The 18,847-nt window shown below is 41.3% G+C and overlaps 1 protein-coding gene across 1 annotated transcript in view; it reads left to right on the top strand.

Moving 5' to 3' along the window:
* Positions 1-18,847, top strand: part of LOC124285866 (DNA-directed RNA polymerase I subunit RPA1-like) — a 69,345-nt gene that overhangs the window by 45,824 nt on the left and 4,674 nt on the right. Inside the window, exons 14-29 of the mRNA XM_046722145.1 lie at positions 1,191-1,299; positions 1,702-1,785; positions 2,389-2,532; positions 3,752-3,868; positions 5,217-5,428; positions 6,528-6,612; positions 7,005-7,205; positions 7,711-7,839; positions 8,076-8,228; positions 9,028-9,221; positions 12,074-12,203; positions 12,940-13,062; positions 15,487-15,711; positions 16,767-16,822; positions 17,674-17,841; positions 18,494-18,699. Coding sequence (XP_046578101.1) covers positions 1,191-1,299; positions 1,702-1,785; positions 2,389-2,532; positions 3,752-3,868; positions 5,217-5,428; positions 6,528-6,612; positions 7,005-7,205; positions 7,711-7,839; positions 8,076-8,228; positions 9,028-9,221; positions 12,074-12,203; positions 12,940-13,062; positions 15,487-15,711; positions 16,767-16,822; positions 17,674-17,841; positions 18,494-18,699 — 2,336 coding nt within the window. The remainder of the gene's footprint in view (positions 1-1,190; positions 1,300-1,701; positions 1,786-2,388; positions 2,533-3,751; positions 3,869-5,216; positions 5,429-6,527; positions 6,613-7,004; positions 7,206-7,710; positions 7,840-8,075; positions 8,229-9,027; positions 9,222-12,073; positions 12,204-12,939; positions 13,063-15,486; positions 15,712-16,766; positions 16,823-17,673; positions 17,842-18,493; positions 18,700-18,847) is intronic.

Here is an 18,847-nt window from a genome sequence, read left to right as displayed (position 1 = left end):
GAAGAGATCTGCTCTGCCTAGCACTTTTATCAGGCACTATCAGCTCGATACACGTTCACGTGATCGTGCGCGTTTTGGCAGTTCTGTTCTCTCCAGTGGACAGTGTCCTGCCACCCTGACCGAGTGAGACTTGGTTATCTCGACAGTTGACGCTGCTTTCAATTGTGTATCATTGATATATCCGCTGTTATCATATTTAACTCCTTTCGATTCTCTCAGGAGATTATGGTCGGTTGTGAGTTAGGTTTCCCCCTTACGGTGCTCTTATAATAGATTCACGATGTGGGCGGGTTTTTTTTCACTTTCACACTGTGTGCGAATTGCCTTGCTTAACCTATGAGGTCGGATCTTAGTAATTTCCTCCCTGTCGGTTACCCTCCCATCATGCCTCTCGCGGAAGCTTCGGGACACGTGACAGGTGAGTGTTGTGGCGTCTGTTACATTCTTCCTAACGATCGTTATTTATGTGTACTTTGACAGAATTCCCTCCTCCCTAGCCTCCGGTCTTTGGGAGTCTGAGTTAATGCATATATGTACCCAAAGGACGATCTTTATGAAAAATAATTGCCTAAAGCTGTAGTGGTTTCCAATTCTTTGAAGAGAATCGTCCTTGGGGTAGGGCCACCCACCTCCCCACAATTCTGTTCACTGATTCATTCAGCAGAAGGAATGATGATACGGGCCTAGGTGCTTACCTGGTTGACTGCGCATGCGTAGCAGGGAGGTAACTCCATGTGGTGGGGGCCGTATAATAGATAAAAAAGACTTTATTTATTGTACAATATTTTTATTAAAACATTGATACAACTGTCACATGACATTTTCAGCCGCCGAAAATGCATATATGTACCCCAAGGATGATTCTCTTCAAAGAATTGGAAACCTCTACAGGTTTAGCTAAATTTGAGGCGGGGGATTATGTCACCTCAGTGACAACTGCTTGTTCTATGCCAGGTTGTGGATAGCATTAATGGTGGCGTTGGTTGGTCAAGCAGAGTAGGGTATCATCTTCCAAATTCTCTCAACGAACTTCATTCACCCAAAATTTAACAACATGCAGCCTTTCATCAATATTGTTGGGGAATTGATCCTCTAGGGTAAAACATTTCATGACTGCGCTCTACTCTATTGACAAAGAGTCCATATTGCCATGATTATAGTTATAGGAATCTTGTTTTCATTCTCTGCAGGGCGGACTACTTTCAGCTCCTGTTTTCTTCACTCACAAATGTTCCTGGGCGCGTAAAAAGCCTTCCTCCAGCCATTGTAAAACCATACCCAATGTGGTCGGGAAAACAGGTGAGATTGGTTGTAATTACAATATTGTGAAACTACAGGCAGGGTTTCCATGAAAGAGGCTGATGTTAGTGGTAGGGGTACGGATATCATTGAAATAAGTTTTATTAGTACTGGGAGTGAGTGACTGATCGAGTACAGTTTTATGCTGCATTTCGCAATCTTCCAGCAATATCGCAGCATTGGACACCAGAAATGGGCTTCACGCATTGTACCTGTGGTGAGTTGAGCCTGGTCTTCGGTGAGATGAGCTAATGGTTTATCCACCAGGCTACCCCACCGCCCCTGAAGTGTGGGAGGCAGAACAGTCATAGCACCATAATCACTTTGTGAAACGGGGCCCTGTGGTATGATGTGAATATTTCTGTTTGTGGAGTACCATTCCTCTCTCTTCTTGTTCTTCAGTTGTTATCATCTGTCCTCCTGAATGTCATCCCACCTCACAGAAAGCCCCTCAACCTGGAGGGCAAGTCGAAAATACCAGAAAAGGTACGCGAAAGAACTTTCCTGACATGTCTGTCATTTGTGATTAACAATTTGTTGCTTTTTAACCATTTCAATGAAGAGGTCCCAAATACCTGAGTGTTGACGATGTTCTCATCAAACCACACCTGTGAAGATCTGGGTTAGAATTGGTCTTCAACAACCCATGCTTGTCGTAAGAGGCACTAATGGGATCGGGTGGTCAGGCTTGCTGACTAGGTTGACACATGTCATTTGTATCCTAAATGTGTACATCAATGCTTATGATGTTGATCACTGAATTGTCTGGTCCCAAGATTATTTATAGGCCACCGCCATGAAGCTGGAATATTGCTGAATGCATCGATAAACAACAAACAAACAAACATCAAACCAGAGGTGTGGACATCACGCTTATGTTGTCTTTGTGATAATCTTATCAGATTTCTGAATTAAAAATTCAAGTCATGGGGCTTTTGTTATATATCCATTGTTGAGCACCAGGAATCCAATACAGCAAACTTGAAGTACCCCAGAACTCGCCATTAATAGTTGATTTCTGAAAAACCATTCGGTTACCATAAAATATTTGCCTGTAATGTTAATACTTCATCACTATATTTCCTGCAGAACTGGTCTTCAAGTGGACTGAACAAGCTGGACAACATGGGGAAGGGGACAGTGGTCTTCCGAGATGGGGAGCTGTTGCAGGGCGTCCTGGACAAGGCCCACTATGGCCCTACTAGTTACGGCATGGTCCACTGCTGCTATGAGGTATGCATAATCAGGCCACGTTGTCAGCAATAAGAAGTAGGCCAAATGTACACCAGTTTTAACTCTTTGTCCTGACTTATGAGGTCATGCTATATCTGATCTTTGGTGATGAAAACTGTGATCAAAGGATCATGTGTATTGTGTGGTCAGACTTATTGATTTGGTTGATAGCATGTTACTGCATTCTGACTGTTGTGTCTTCAACAATCCATGCTTGTTGTAAAAGGCTACTAGCAGGATCAGGAGGTTGATACGTGTCAATGTATCCCGGCTAAGTTGATCAATGCTCATGATGTTGATCACTGGATTCCTGTTCCAGACTCAACTATTTACAGACTGATGCCATATTGCTGGAATATTGCCGAGTGCAGCGTTATACAACAAGCACAAAAATACCTGACATATGTTTAGTTATCATGATATTAATCACCAGTTTGTCTGATCTTGGCTTTATATGATGTTATTATATGGCTGGAATTTTGCTGGGAGCAGCACAGGTCAACAAACAAACCTGTTGTTTTGATGTATCAAACTTGTGCGTCAAATTGTCAGATGAGTGGGGTCACGCCGATGACACGGGTTCGATTCACCACATGGGTACAATGTGTGAAGCCCATTTCTTGTATCCTCCGCCGCGATATTGATGGAATATTGCTAAAAGCGGTGTAAAACTACACTCGCTCAGATGAGTGTGTCAGGTGTAGTGCTGGGAATTGGTTAAAATCTAATAATTGATGATTGGTCCATTACAACCGATCAATCATCGAAAATAATTGGTTAGTGTCATTTATCAAATGTTCCTGTTATTTTTGTTAATGCACAAAAAATAAAGAAAAACATGTAGTAATTTGTTGTTTTTTTCAAATTGCATAAAGTCCATTTGCAAATTTTGCATATTTAAATGATGATTAGTATGTTAGGAACACATATTTCCTGGATTCTTTAAGATAAATTCAATCATGACTTGGAACGAGCTTGTACATGTAGTGCTTATGAAATGTAAATTTAATGACACAGACAAAACCAGCCTTGTGAAACATATTGTTAATGCAAACAAGTGTTCCAAGATTGGTGGTGTTCGATTATGAGAAAACATGTTCGATTGCTTGGTCGTTTAGTCACTGCCACCAATCTTAGATTATTTCAATTAATCGGACTACCACTAGTCAGGTGAGATCGTGAAGAGTCAGTGTAAGTCAATGAACATTGTTTGTTGCAGCTGTACGGAGGCCAAGTGGCGGGGAAGCTGCTGAGCTGTCTGGGGAAGCTGTTTCGGGTGTTCCTGCAGCAGCGAGGCTTCACACTGGGAGTGGAGGACATCCTCGTCAAACCAGAGGTGAGAACATGATACATCTGTTCTTTTCATGGCTATCAATGTTGTGTTTGAAATTAAGCCAAGAGTATTTGTCATGGCTAAAGGAAAATACAAGGATTCTGATACCAGAGGAACCTGGACACCCCTTATATTGGAACTTTGAGTGTACAAGTGCTTGTTTTTAATTGACTGTTTTGATTGTATGTCATGCCCGAATGGCTAAGACGGCTGCTCAATTATTTTTATATGTACTCCTTTAAGTATGTATGTTGTTTCCATTTTCTCCTGCTGATAGGAACTTAATGTAGCAGAAGTCAATTTAACACTGGAATATATCATCTCTGTTATTCAGGCATCATCTGTCTGAAACATCTTACCGTTAGACCAATGACCCTGAAACTTAAATGCTATACTATTGCTACCAATCATGACACTCAAATTTGTTCTTAGAGGTTTATATCAGATTTTAAAGAGAACCACCACAGCAGCCATATTGAGAAATCTATTTTGTCGTGTCGTGTGTGAGACCCATGAAGGCGATTCCTGGTTAGATTTGGTCCACTGTATCCAATGCTTGTCATTTGAGGAGACTTAATGAAATTGGTGGTAAGGGATGCAGCATAGTTATTTTTGGGATTACACTTTCTTCGTAAAGTACAGATTCTAGTAGTTTTGTTGGGTTGAAACCCATCCAGGATTTGAACCCACAACCTTAGCGTCACACACCTAATCGCCAGCAAACAAAGTCATACGCCTAACCCGCTCAATCACCGGGCTTTATCAGGAATGGTTTCTAGGTAATGGCGTGTCATCATACCCCATGTCTTGGACCTTTGCTCATAATATAGATCACTGGTTTGTGTGACCAAAACAATAATTGTACAGGCTATGTTAATCACGCAGGTTTATATGTTCCTGCTCTTTGTCTTCTCACCATGACCTAATTACATACATCTTCGACACCCGTGGACATCCGGGTTAGAATTGGTCTTCAGTAACCATGCTTGTCACAAGAGGCGACTAACGGGATTGGGTGGTCGGACTCGCTGACTTGGCTGACACATGCCATTGTATCCCAACTGTGTAGATCGATGATCATGCTGTTAATCAATGGATTGTCTAGTCCAGACTCGATTATATGCAGACCGCCGCGAGATAGCTGGAATATTGCTGAGTACGGCGTTAAGCACCAATCAATCAGTTGATCAACATGCATCCTCGGAACTGCTTCTGGTTCCTGTATTGAAATGGACTGTTAACCAGGCTGAGTCAGAATAATTTGTGGAACTAAATAGTTAACAATAAAAGTGCAATATTAGAAAGAGTGATGTTAAACAACCTATGCAAATATATATCTGCAATCCCCTAGGCTGATAAGAGACGAGAGAAGATAATCAAGAAGTCTCCAGCATGTGGCAGGGAGGCTGTCATCAGGGCCCTCAACCTGGATGAGGACATCTCAGACAAGGCCCTGAATGACAGTATGAAAGATGCACATTTTGAGTTGGATGATCGTGGCCTACAGGAGCAGGACTTGGCCACTAAGATACAGACTGATCGTGTGCAGAATGATATTGTAAGGTAGGAATGAATGAATGGAGGAAGGAAGGAAGGAATGAACGAACAAATTAACGAAAGAGCGAGCGAATGTGATGAGGGTTGAATTGACTAAACACATGTTATTTGTTTGGAGACAAAATACCTTTGCATAAAAAAGCTATTTTTTAAATGATCTGAGGCCATAATTTCAATGCAGAGGGGCCCAAAATGGGTTTTATCAGTTCCCACGAAAAATAACAAGGACTGAAGTATCAGTGTGCTATAATGACTTATTTACAACTGTCATTTTATTAATATACAAATAACATCAGTTTTACAACAGGTATTCATGATGAAAAAAAATGTCAATATCAATCTCAAGGCTTCATCTTCAAGGGGCCCAATTTGGGTTGCAATACATTGTGGACTTCAATTAATTCACATATTTACCAATTGTTTACCTAAAACTCATTATTCAAAACTTTCTTTGCAAATATGAACTATAGGTTAATTTTACAACATGTACTTATGATAACCAATTATGTCGCACTAAAAATCACAGGGGCCCGTTTTGGGTCAAATTTTGGGCACAGCTTGATTTTAACACGAAGTCAGTATTCACAACCAGTTTTAGTAAATATACAGTAAACATATCATTCAGAATATGTTATCACAATAACCAATCATGTTGCACCGAAAGTCACAAGTCTTGACCTCAAAGGGGCCCATTTCAGGTGAAATTACATTCTTGGCACAGCTTGAATTGAACACCATGTAAGAGTTAAAAGTCAGTATATACAACCAGGTTTTATGCATTTTATGAAGATTACACACACAAAAGTTGGTTGAAGGTAGGTTAATAAGTTACAAAATCTTAAAAATGATAGTATGTTCAACAGAGAAGCATTTTTAATTTTGTTTTATTTTGATTTTGTAAATTGAAGATAGTCTCTACTGAAGCTATCATCTCATTTATAGAAAATATATGGATGAAATCTAAATGTAAAAAGAAGGTCTGGATTATTTACACATTGCTCGCTCACTTTGGAAGTAGGACTTACACAGGTAGCTCATCTGGTCTTCCAGGATATACATCCTCCATACTGTAGTGTTTGATGCAGGACTGCTTGTGTGTGTTTAGGGCCTGTATTCCACAAGGTCTCCACAAGGCGTTCCCGGACAACAACCTGCAGCTGATGGTGGAGGCTGGAGCCAAGGGATCCACGGTAGGCGGCTGCCAGCGTTGTTTCAGTTACCATGGTTATGGATCTGCTCACAAAATGTTGTAAATGAGGAGTAATTTAATTTTAATTGTTTTGCAATTATTGTCAGTAATGTAAGCTCCATAGTAGGTCCTTTAGCAGTATTTCAGCAATATCATGGTATTTGACACCAGAAGTTGGCTTTACACATTGTTCTCATGTAGGGAATCGAGCCTGGGTCTTCGGTGTGATGAGTGAACATTTTGACCACTAAGTACCCCACAACGTCCAGGGAAAGTAGCCATTTGACTTGGATCTTCATTTATTTCTTGGTTTATTCCACCGTCTTTACCAGATGGTTAAGTCTTTAGTTCCTGATCCATGTTTGTCACTAATATGATCTCTTTGCCTTGAAGGTGAACTGCATGCAGATCTCATGTCTGCTTGGGCAGATTGAGCTTGAAGGTCGGCGACCCCCTTTGATGATCAGTGGGAGGTCATTGCCATCCTTCCTGCCGTACGATACTGCACCTCGGGCAGGGGGTTTCGTGGCTGGGAGGTTCTTGACTGGCATCAAAGCCCCGGAGTACTTCTTCCATTGTATGGCAGGGAGAGAGGTGAGTGCACAGGGGACTTTGTAAGTGGGAGGTTCTTGACAGGCAGGCGGTGAGGTTCTTAATGGGCATCTATGACCTGGAGTACTTCTTTCAGGGAAGGAGGTGAAAAGGCAGGGTCTGTGTGGCTGGGAGGTTCTTGATGAGCATGAGTGCCCAGAAATACTTCTTTAATGGAGGGAGGTCAGTGAACAAAGAAGTGCGGGAGGAAGCCAGGGGGACACTTAACATGTAGTGATCAAACATTTTAGTAGGATTAAATCAATCTGTAAAACATTGAATGTCTTTTACAGTTTGTTCATGCTCATACTGTACTCATTTTATATGTCACCTTAGTATACAGTTGTATCATTGTATATCAATACAATACTTTGATATGATACTTGTGTTATGGCAGTATGGCAATGCATTGAATGTTTTGTAATGATTACATTGTTATTTGAGAGATGAGATTAAACAGTAAATATAGGTGAAGTGTCTGGTAACCATGGTAACTGATTTGTTCCAGGGTTTGGTTGACACAGCTGTGAAGACAAGTCGTAGTGGCTACCTGCAGAGGTGCATCATCAAACATCTGGAGGGGGTGCAAGTGGCGTACGACATGACGGTCAGGGACAGCGATAACAGTGTTGTACAGGTACACATCTTGTGATCACAGTTGGAAATCCACTAAAACATTGTTGAACTAACATTATATGACACTGGATAATCTGGTTGACACGTGATTATTTCCAGATAATTTATGGCAAGGCAGGGGTTCTTTTTGTTTGGTAAAATATCTCTTTCACATTTCATCTGTGAATGGCAAGATTGCAAGAATTTTCGTGGAAGTGATATCTTTGTTTGTGCTAAGTATTGTTTTTGTTTTTCCAGTTCTGTTATGGGGAGGATGGTTTGGAGGCGACGAAGACGCCATTTTTGTCTCCAAAGCAGTTTCCTTTCCTTCTCTTGAACAGACACGCACATGATGAGATAGAAGTAGAGGATAATAAGATAAAGAAGAAAATACGGAAACTTAACAAGAAGGTGCGTAGCTGACACTATATGAGGATGTGTGACCTGGTTTTACCGTGTGTCGTCATGCTATCAAACACTGTTTTCCTCAAGGATACTTGTATATACAGGCAGCTGTAGGACATCGAAAGTGATAATGTACAGATGTTGCATGTATATATTTGTTAATCTGGGAACAAAGGTGTCGTTTGCTATAAAATTGGTGTGATAAAACAGCAATGAACAATTATAACTTCTTTAGGCCAGACCAATATTATTTCTTGTTTTACGGATTTTTGTCCTCAGAAAACCTAAAGGCAGGAGGGAATAAAATAAAATCACCATCAAAGTAATATTCCTTCTAAATATTAAAATTATTTAACTTCTGGCAATTTATGAAGTGTGAAAAGGGGCCAAAAACAATATATAAAAAATTTCTTGTAAGTGTACATTTTTGGCTAATAAAAATATAAGGGTTTTATGTTTTGAGCAGGGAAAATTAAAAAAAAATAATACCAGTGGATCCGTAAAACAAGAAATAAGATTGGTCTGGCCTTATTTAGGATTGTATACAGAATTTGTACTGTTGCCAAGATAAAAGTAGTATAAACCAGTTAGTATGCTGTTGTAGTTGGTTGTGGAATCATCCCACAAATAAATCCTTACTATGTCAGTTGCTCATTGTCTGCAGCCCACTGGACTGGGTATCTAACCTGGAATCAGGCTGTTCTTCTAATCCCATCATGGAACTCACAAATGGTATCACCACTATGTTAGATTACACGTAGTGGAAGCAGTATGTTTTTCTGAATGGCTCAGGGTTCTGTCACAGATCAAATCATGGAAGCGGGAACATGGTGGAGAGCAGAAAGGGCGCAGCTCTGGCTTCCTGCACTTCTGCAGCGAGGTGATGGAAGATTTGGTGGAACCATCAGACCTGAAGACAGTCAACAGCTTAGGCCGGACAATGGCTGCTGTGAAGCTGGAGGCAGCATGGCGGGAACTGGATGAGGACACGAGAGACCTGTGAGTCAATCTTTATCTCAGGGTTTCAGTAGGGGCTGAGAGAGCAGTATGTCAGTGTTTATCACACGGTTTCTTAGGTGCTGGAATTCAACGTACAGTTGCTTTCTTGAGCTGGAATACTTTGATCATGTGACTCTAACATTGACCCTAATTATTATACCCCTTATCTAATAAGGTGGGGGTATGTAGTTACCAAGGAAACATTAAACTAAGGAATTCTGTCCATCCATCCATCCATCCATCAACCCATCCATCCATCCATCAATCCATCCATCCCTCCATCAACCCATCCATCCATCCATCCATCCATCCATCCATCCATCCTTCCATCATCCATCCATCCATCCATCCTATCCATCCATCCATCAATCCAACCTCCATCCATCAACCCATCCATCCTTCCTATCCATCAACTCCTTCCATCCATTACATCCATCCTTCTTCCATCCACCCATTCATCATCTTCCATCAATCAACCCATTCAACATCTTCCATCCATCCATCAATCCATCCTTCATCATCAACCCTCCATCCATCCATCAACCATCCATCCATTTCCATCCATCCTTCTTATCATCCAACCCCATCAATCCCATCCATCTCAACCATCCATCCATCCATCCTTCTTACATCAACCCATCCATCCTTCTTACATCAACCCTTCCATCTTTACATCCATCCTTCTTCCATCAACCCATCCATCTTTCCATTCATCCCATCATCCATCATCAATCCTTCCATCTTTCCATCCATCCATCCATCCATCAACCCTCCTTTCATCCATCCTTCTTACATCAACCCTTCCATCTTTACATCCATCCTTCTTACATCAACCCATCCATCCTTCTTACATCCCCTCCATCTTTACAGCCATCCTCTTCCATCAACCCATCCATCCTTCAAATCCATCAATCCATCCATCCTTCTTACATCAACCCTTCCATCTTTACAGCCATCCTTCTTCCATCAACCCATCCATCCTTCTTACATCAACCCTTCCATCTTTACAGCCATCCTTCTAACATCAACCCTTCCATCTTTTTCCCATCCATCCATCAACCTTCCATCTTTCCAGCCATCCTCCCCTTCCATCAATCCATCCATCCTTCCATCCATCCATCCATCCATCCATCTTTCATCCCATCCATCCATTCTTCCATCAACCCATCCATCTTCATCAATCCCATCCATCCTTCTTACATCAACCCTTCCATCTTTCCCATCCATCCTTCATCCATCAACCCATCCATCCATCATCCATCATCCTTCTTCCATCATCCCTTCCATCCATCTTTACATCCATCCTTCTTACATCAACCCATCCATCCTTCTTACATCAACCCTTCCATCTTTACAGCCATCCTTCTTACATCAACCCATCCATCCTTCTTACATCAACCCTTCCATCTTTACAGCCATCCTTCTTACATCAACCCTTCCATCCATCATCCATCCTTCTTCCATCAACCCATCCATCCATTTACATCCATCCTTCCATCCATACATCCATCCTTCTTCCATCAACCCATCCATCCATCTTCCATCCATCATCCATCCATCCACCCAGCCATCCTTCTTACATCAACCCATCCATCCCATCCATCCATCAACCCAACCATCCATCCATCCTTCTTACATCAACCCAATCTTTATCATCCATCCATCAATCCATCAACCCATCCTTCCATCTTTACCCAACCATCCATCCATCCATCATCCATCCTTCCAACCCTTCCATCTTTACAGCCATCCATCCATCCACCCCTTCCATCCATCATCCATCCATCTTAAGCATCCCATCCATCCATCACATCAACCCTTCCATCCATACATCCATCCATCCACATCAACCCATCCATCCATCCATCCTTCCACCATCAACCCTTCCATCTTTCCATCCATCCATCAACATCAACTCCATCCATCAACTTACATCAACCTTCCATCCATCCATCCATCAACCCTTCCATCCATCAACCTTTCCATCTTACATCAACCCATCCATCCTTCCATCCATCCATTCATTCATTCATCAACCCATCCATTTATCAACATCAACCCATCCATCTAACCGTCCATCCAACCATCCATCCATCATCCATCAACCCATCCATCCATCAACCCATCCATCCATCAACCCATCCATCCATCATCCATCAACCGATCCATCCATCCATCAAACCATCCATCCATGATCAATCGACCCATCCATCCATCAACCCATCCATCCAACCATCCATCCATCATCCATCCATCCATCCAACCATCCATCCATTCATCCATCAACCCATCCATCCAACCATCCATCCATCCATCCATCCATCAACCCATCCATCCATCCATCCATCAATCCATCATCCATCCATCAACCCATCCATCAACACATCCATCAACCCATCCACCCATCCGTCCGTCCATCCGTCCGTCCATCCATCATCCATCCATCCATCCATCAACCCATCCATCCATTCATCCATCAACCCATCCATCCATCCATCATCCATCTATCTGTCTTTATAAAGACATTTTTGCTCAACCGCAAATTAGAACTCAGAAAAATTTGTTCAAGCAATAACTTGAAAACTTTTGTTTGGATTGTTTTCAAATTTGTGGACCACCCACTTGTCTAAGGGAGATGTGCAGTGAAAGTTTTGTGACATGGTATCAGTTAACACTTTAAAAGTGGCACTAGGCGTGACTGTGACAAGTACACATGCATGCATGTAAGCAAACACACACACTCACGCGTATGACACAGACATACATTGCTGTTGAAACTCCCTTTATCCTCAACTTAATGTGTGACACATGCTGGTTGTGCTGGCATCTACATGAGTGTTGACTGTGTGCAGGTACGGTCAGCGAATCAGCAGGTGCCCTTCCCCAGTGATGTCCAAGTACCAGCCTCTCCTCCACCCCAGTGTCATGTCGGAGAAACTTCAGGAGGCCGTGAACACCTTCTGTGATAACCAGCTGGACCAGGTTGGTTCATTTGGATTACTTTGTGGGGATACACTGGGGGGATAGTTCTAAGGGGAGAATTTGGATATAAGAGAATTTATAGAGGTAAGTGAAAAGTAATAGGTTCAGATATTTCAAAGTAAATTGAGCATTGTAAGGGGAGGTGTGGTTGTGGAGGGGACATTTCAAAGGGAGGGGTGGTTGTGAAGGGGACATTTGAAGGGGAGGGGTGGTTGTGAAGGGGACATTTGAAGGGAAGGGGTGGTTGTGAAGGGGACATTTGAAGGGGAGGGTGGTTGTGAAGGGGACATTTGACGAGGAAGCACGGTTGTGGAGGGGCCATTAGAAGGGAAGGGGTGGTTGTGAAGGGGACATTTGAAAGGGGAGAGGTGGTTGTGGAGGGACATTTGATGAGGAAGTGTGGTTGTGGAGGGGACATTTGAAAGGAAGGGTGGTTGTGAAGGGGACATTTGAAAGGAGAGAGGTGGTTGTGTAGGGACATTTGACGTGGAGGGACATTTGGAGGGTGCGTGGTTGTGAAGGGGACATTTGAAGGGAAGGGGTGGTTGTGAAATGAAGGGGAGTGTCGTAAACATTTGACATCTGAAGAGCTGTGAAGAGGTATATTTTGGGGGACGTCTATTTGGACATTGGATAGAAGACAAAGTTAGCAGCCTAACTGTAAGGTAAGGGAACTGAATCGGGTGTATCCTGTCCCCCATGTATCCAGTTCTTCAGTCTGGTCATTGCATTACAGGTAAATCAGTCCATCCCAGGTGCTGGGGATGTAACTGCCAAGTCTTTCCAGAAGTTATTCAACCAGAAAGTCCTCCGAGCCTATGCCCACCCTGGGGAGGCTGTTGGCCTCATCTGTGCTCAGGTTGGTGCTTTTTGTCTGCTTTTGTCCTAGGAATAGTTTACTTTCAATGACAGCAAATGTGAGTTGTCTCCCTTGCAGTGCCATGGCAGTCAGCAGTATTACAGTCCGTTTGAGTTAGAAACGGACTGATGAATTGCAAATTTGATCATTGTACAAAATTGCCACATAAATATAAATAGTACACGTGTTTATCATTTACTAATACCCAACAGCTTTCTTATGTTTGAAAATTTTCCGAACTCCACCAAAAAAGTTGTTTAAGAAACTATCATCATTGAAAACGCAAAAGTTGTTATCTGTCGCGCCGGGGTGAAACTGCAGAATCGGAACAGCCACTATCTCGCCGCACGGGATACACATGCCTGATGAAAAATGAAGTTGAATGCTGACGGAAACAGTTGATGATTAAAGTGTACGCATTTTTTCGTGCTGCTGAAGCCGAAAGGGCAAACCATTTTATGCCATTAATAAATTCCGTAAGGCGGGCAGCAAAAGCTTTAGGAGTATCAGCAAGGGTACTGACAAATGTTCTGGAACACAAACATTGTGAGGGTGATGCTGGCGGTAGGGTCGTGTCAAAATCACACAAATTAAAACATTTGGACAACTTTCAAAAGAACCTTGTAAGGCAGTCTATCAACAAGCTCTATTCTGAAAACAAATACATGTCGCTGAACATTTTTAAAAAGCATTTGAAGCAAGAACACAACCTCAGAGTATCAAATTACACACTCTTGCGACTCTTACACTCTTTCAGGTATCGTTATAAGAAAATTTTGGGGGAGAGTAGGTCAGTACTCTGTGAACACCCTGATATCGCTCGCTTTGAGAAATAATTTTCTCAGGGTTATAAAGAAGAAGCGAGGAAGGGTTCGAGCCAGTGTACTTGTTAAAGGTCACATGCAACCAAAAAATCAAACATAATTAAAACACAATTATCACTTCTTCATGACATATAATATGCATTGCTGATTATGAAAACAAATAAACAAAATTATAAGCGATAATCGCAAATCAAAAGTGCAATATTTTGTACTTGGGTTTACCTCCCTCAAAACGAAGCAGCCGGAGATACCGAACCCAGTCAGAGCTGGTGGGTGTGCACTCAAGTGTAACGGCTGGTTCATTAGCAGATGCCACCTTCACGGCTCATTGTGTGTGTATATATATATAGAGATGTTGGGTTTTGTAAATACATGCTCATTTTTGTGTATAACATTTTGCAATCAACAGACATCATAACATGTCATGTGTTCAATAAACAGACATATCACAAGTATCACACCTGCCTGTCTGTGTAATTACATAATGTGACAGAGACCGAACTCGGGCCATAAATCAATGCGCTTTGTTTATGGTGTATAGCCTGATTGGTGTTAAGTTCAAATTGCATGTGGTCAGTGATCGCTGTTGTGTATTGAATATTGTCATTAGCAGACAGGCAGGCAGACACACAGGTGTCAATAAAACAAGACATTGAGTTTTGTCTGTGACAGCGACATATCTATATCACAGTTAGAAATTGTGTCAACGCTTAAATAATGACATTGCTTTTAAGCATCGAACTGAGAAAGTGACTCGGTAAGAAGAACGTGGTGGTGAAATAGACAAATGAAATTATATAAACAGTTTATTTACTGTCATAACATATAAAAGCTCTCGCTACCTGTGAGATATCAACAAAACATTATGAAAATAGCTCACACCAAAGCCTTCACCGAGTATTCACCAGACAGCCCGCCCAAGTTGCGCCGAACCTATTTCACTGCGCACGCATATGAGCACAGCCCAGCTGTTGAAACCCGTATTCCCCAGAAAAGTCTGGGGAAAATTAGTGAAACGCTTGAACTCCGATTTCGCTACGTTTTTCATCATCGCTATTTTTCAACTTTATAAGTTGAATTTGCATTTTGACGCTTTGTTTCGTAAGTCCATACCGAAAGGTATCAGAATCTGCAAAGTTGTGTTTTACGCTGCATGTGACCTTTAACGTGGAGTCCGGAAAATTTTCAAATATAAGAAAGCTGTTTGGTATTAGTAAATGATAAACACGTGTACTATTTATATTTATGTGGCAATTTTGTACAATGATCAAATTTGCAATTCATCAGTCCGTTTCTAACTCAAACGAACTGTAGTAACATTCATACTTGGACACAGTTGTATATTAGTCAATGACATATCAAAATTTCAGAATTGATGGTAGATATCAGACATGCTGGATCAGGAGTTTACGTTCCATTCTAGTTTTAGCTGAATGGGGTCTGGGGATTGTTATATCAACCTCACATGAGGTTAACACAATGTCGTGTCAACACGTCAATTGACAGCTTCACCGATCAGATGATTTAAATTCAGTAGACATATGATAATGTAGGTTGTTGTTGATAACCATGGAATCATCTCTCCCTTGTTCCTCAACAGTCCATTGGGGAGCCATCTACTCAGATGACACTGAACACCTTTCACTTCGCTGGTCGAGGTGAGATGAACGTGACACTGGGTATCCCCAGACTGAAGGAGATCCTGCAGACGGCATCGGTCAACATCAAGACCCCGGCCATGGACATCCCCGTCATCAACACACCCGAGGCCTACCGCAAGGCCAAGCAGCTCAAGGTCAAACTGGCCAGGGTCACTCTCTCAGAGGTGGGTTATACTTCATTGGAATAAGAATTTTTCTTGCAATACACAATATACCATGTCTGTCAGACATGTCTTGAATTCCTTGCATTTAGAATATTGCAGGGAAAGGTTATTTGGGCGTTATGCATGCTAAAGACATGTTTTTGAAAAATAAAAAAGTTATTGCGTTCTTTAATTATTCATGAATTATGTTTCAATAATTTGTTTTGAAAATATCCTAGATTTATGAGATCTGTGAAAATCATGATTAAGGTAGCCCTTTTTGTTGATGGTGTTAGATGCTCACAAGCTTTTTGACTCCCTGATGATGGAGTTTTTTTCTCTGATGCACATTTGTTAAGGTCTGCAAAGTACAAGGTAGCACTCACATGGCACTCTATCTAGAAAGGCCTTAAAATTACACAGAAATAAGGAACATTAAATTTCCTATCCTACGTTTTGAAAAATAGGCCCTGCTAAGTTTTCAAACTTTGTTATTCATTAAAAAACAGCAAATTTATTGTACACCAATAAACGCACTGTGTGAAAATTTCTTTATTTGGTATCCTTATAGAAACTGTGAGCAAACAAAATACTTTCGGGATATCTGAATGATATAAAGTTTTTATAACATGGATTTGTATGCTGATGTATAACATTATACATTCAATATAAAAAATGGCTTGTCACAAAAGGCGAAAGTTGAGTTTCCCAAATGAAGAGTTCACACAAGAATAAAGAAGAGGGGTCATAACTCCACTGTGCTTAACACAAGGTCATCTTAACTCAGGCCTCATGTGAATAAGGACACTATATTTTCTTGAGATTTAGTTCATGACTCTTAATACAAGGATCCACATTGTAACCAGATGCATTTTGTGAGAATCATAAATTACAAGAAATGATTAAAACATACAGGATGAGAAAGGAGGTGATAGCGAAATGCATGGCCTTGTCTAATATGTAAATCAATTCTTAGATTCCCATATTTAGCATAAACATAGAAGGAAGTGCCAAAGAGCTGAAGTATGGAAATGTGTTGTTTTTGTCCATTGGTGACCTTGACTGTTGTGTTGCAGGTGATACAGGAGGTGAAGGTCACAGAGTTCATAACAGCTCCTAAAGAGAGTCCAAAGTAAGTTCATGGAGGACATTTTGAGCCTTTTGAAGGTTTTGGAAGAAGACCATGAGTGTTTCCCAATTAACGGATCCATTTGTCAGTTTGACACACCAGTATATAAACATGAAACAGATTGTTATCGGCAAACACAAAGAAATCATGTGATACTATCAGGTGAATTTTCAGAGTGATGTATTTGGGTCCCACAGCTGTTTGAGAACATGTGTGCTTTGATCGCATTTGTAATTTCATTATGGAAACAGATGCTTTAGAGATTCTTTTTCGTGTTTATTTTTGCAAAGTTTGCACTCACATAAACCTTACCTGCTAATGTATTCTTTGCTAATGTAGTTCAATATGAAATTCACAATGTTTGTCTCCTGTGAGTGAAAGCTAGTGAAGATCACTTTACTGACTGTGATTTTGATCTATGAGTTCATCAGGAATCTATTACATTGTTAGGGGGAGGGTGGGGTAGCCTAGTGGTTAAAGTGGTCGCTCGTCACGCCAAAGACGATATCACGTATAAAGTGTAAAGCCCATTTCTGGTGTCCCCCGCCATGATATTGCTGGAATATTGCTAAAAGCAGCATAAATCCATACTCACTCACTCACTCACTCAATGTGTGAAGCCCATTTCTGGTGTCCTCTGTCATGATATTGCTGGAATATTGCTAAAAGCGGCATAGAACCTAACTCACTCACTCACACACTAACTCACACATACTAACTATACGACCCTACTTACTCACTTTCCTATATATGCTTTCATTATTTTGTGAAGATAGAATTATGACATATTGAACATTAAAACTAAGGCTTTAAAGTTTTGCTCTGTGATTCTAATATTACTGTTGCTGCTACAGTTTAAGTAAACGGAACTTCCGAGTGCGCTTCGTGTTCCTGTCGGAGAAGGTTTACAGGGACACCTGCTGTGTGAAGCATGAGGACATCTTGTGTTACATGGAGAAGGAGTACCTCAAGTCACTCCTGTCCGTCCTTGGGGCCAAGTTGAAGCACATCACATCCTCAAAGTAAGATTCTGCTTGGGATGGAGATGCACTTGAAATGCATTACAGTTGATGTCCTACTTGTAATGAACTTACTATTTCATGGCTTAACTTCCTACTTTACAGTATATTCCTACTTTACAGTTAAATTCGTATTTTCAGTAAATTTTGGACTTCATGGTTAACTCCCTTATTTATTTTGGACTCCCTTCTTTACAGTTAACTTCCTGTTTTCAGTAAATATTGACTTTACATTTAACTCTCTATTTTACGGTTAAGGTAATCTCCAAGTGAACTCCATACTTTACAGTTAACTTCCTGTTTTCAGTAAATATTGACTTTACATTTAACTCTCTACTTTACGGTTAACATAATCTCCAAGTGAACTCCATACATTATGGTTAACGTACTGTGTTTATCAAGTTTACTGTAAATTTTAAGCTATCCACTGGTGAAATAGAAAACCCCCACTGATGTTACACTGTGCAGATTTGCCACCCTTAGCTTAGCCAGGATCTGCTAGTTTTCAATCCCAGATTCACCCTGATAATGATCAGCACCTGGTCAGGCTACCGGTTTCACCTAAGTGAGAACTGTTTTGGACCAGCATCACATGGGTAATGGTAAGATGAATCCTGTTCATATACATTTAGGCACAAACTTACTCTTTTCCTAGAACTATTGACTCTGGCAAAGACCGGGGATCAGCCATGGCAACTGAGGGTGATGAGGATGATGTTGTAAGAAGAGATGATGAAGATGACCTTTCTGACGTTGACCCTAACGATGGTGATGCTGCCACAGAGAAGGAACAGTCTCGGCAGACAGACACCCAGGAATATGAGGAGGGAGAGGACGAGGTGGAGGAAGACGAGGAAGAAGGTAGAATGCCGTGATGAGTTATCTCCCCTTTGCTTGCTGTTGGCTGCAGGTTCCCTGAGCAGGACACATTTGCCCCTGGTGCCACACTATGTTGTGGAGAGTTGTCTTCCTTATCTGTTCCAGGATCCACCAATCATAGGTGTGAATC

Source organism: Haliotis rubra, unplaced genomic scaffold (assembly GCF_003918875.1).
Source record: "Haliotis rubra isolate DU_JTF1 unplaced genomic scaffold, ASM391887v1 Scf37, whole genome shotgun sequence".
Classification (NCBI taxonomy): domain Eukaryota; kingdom Metazoa; phylum Mollusca; class Gastropoda; order Lepetellida; family Haliotidae; genus Haliotis; species Haliotis rubra.
The sequence above is the reverse complement of the archived record's forward strand: the minus strand, read 5'-3'. Positions and strand labels throughout refer to the sequence as shown.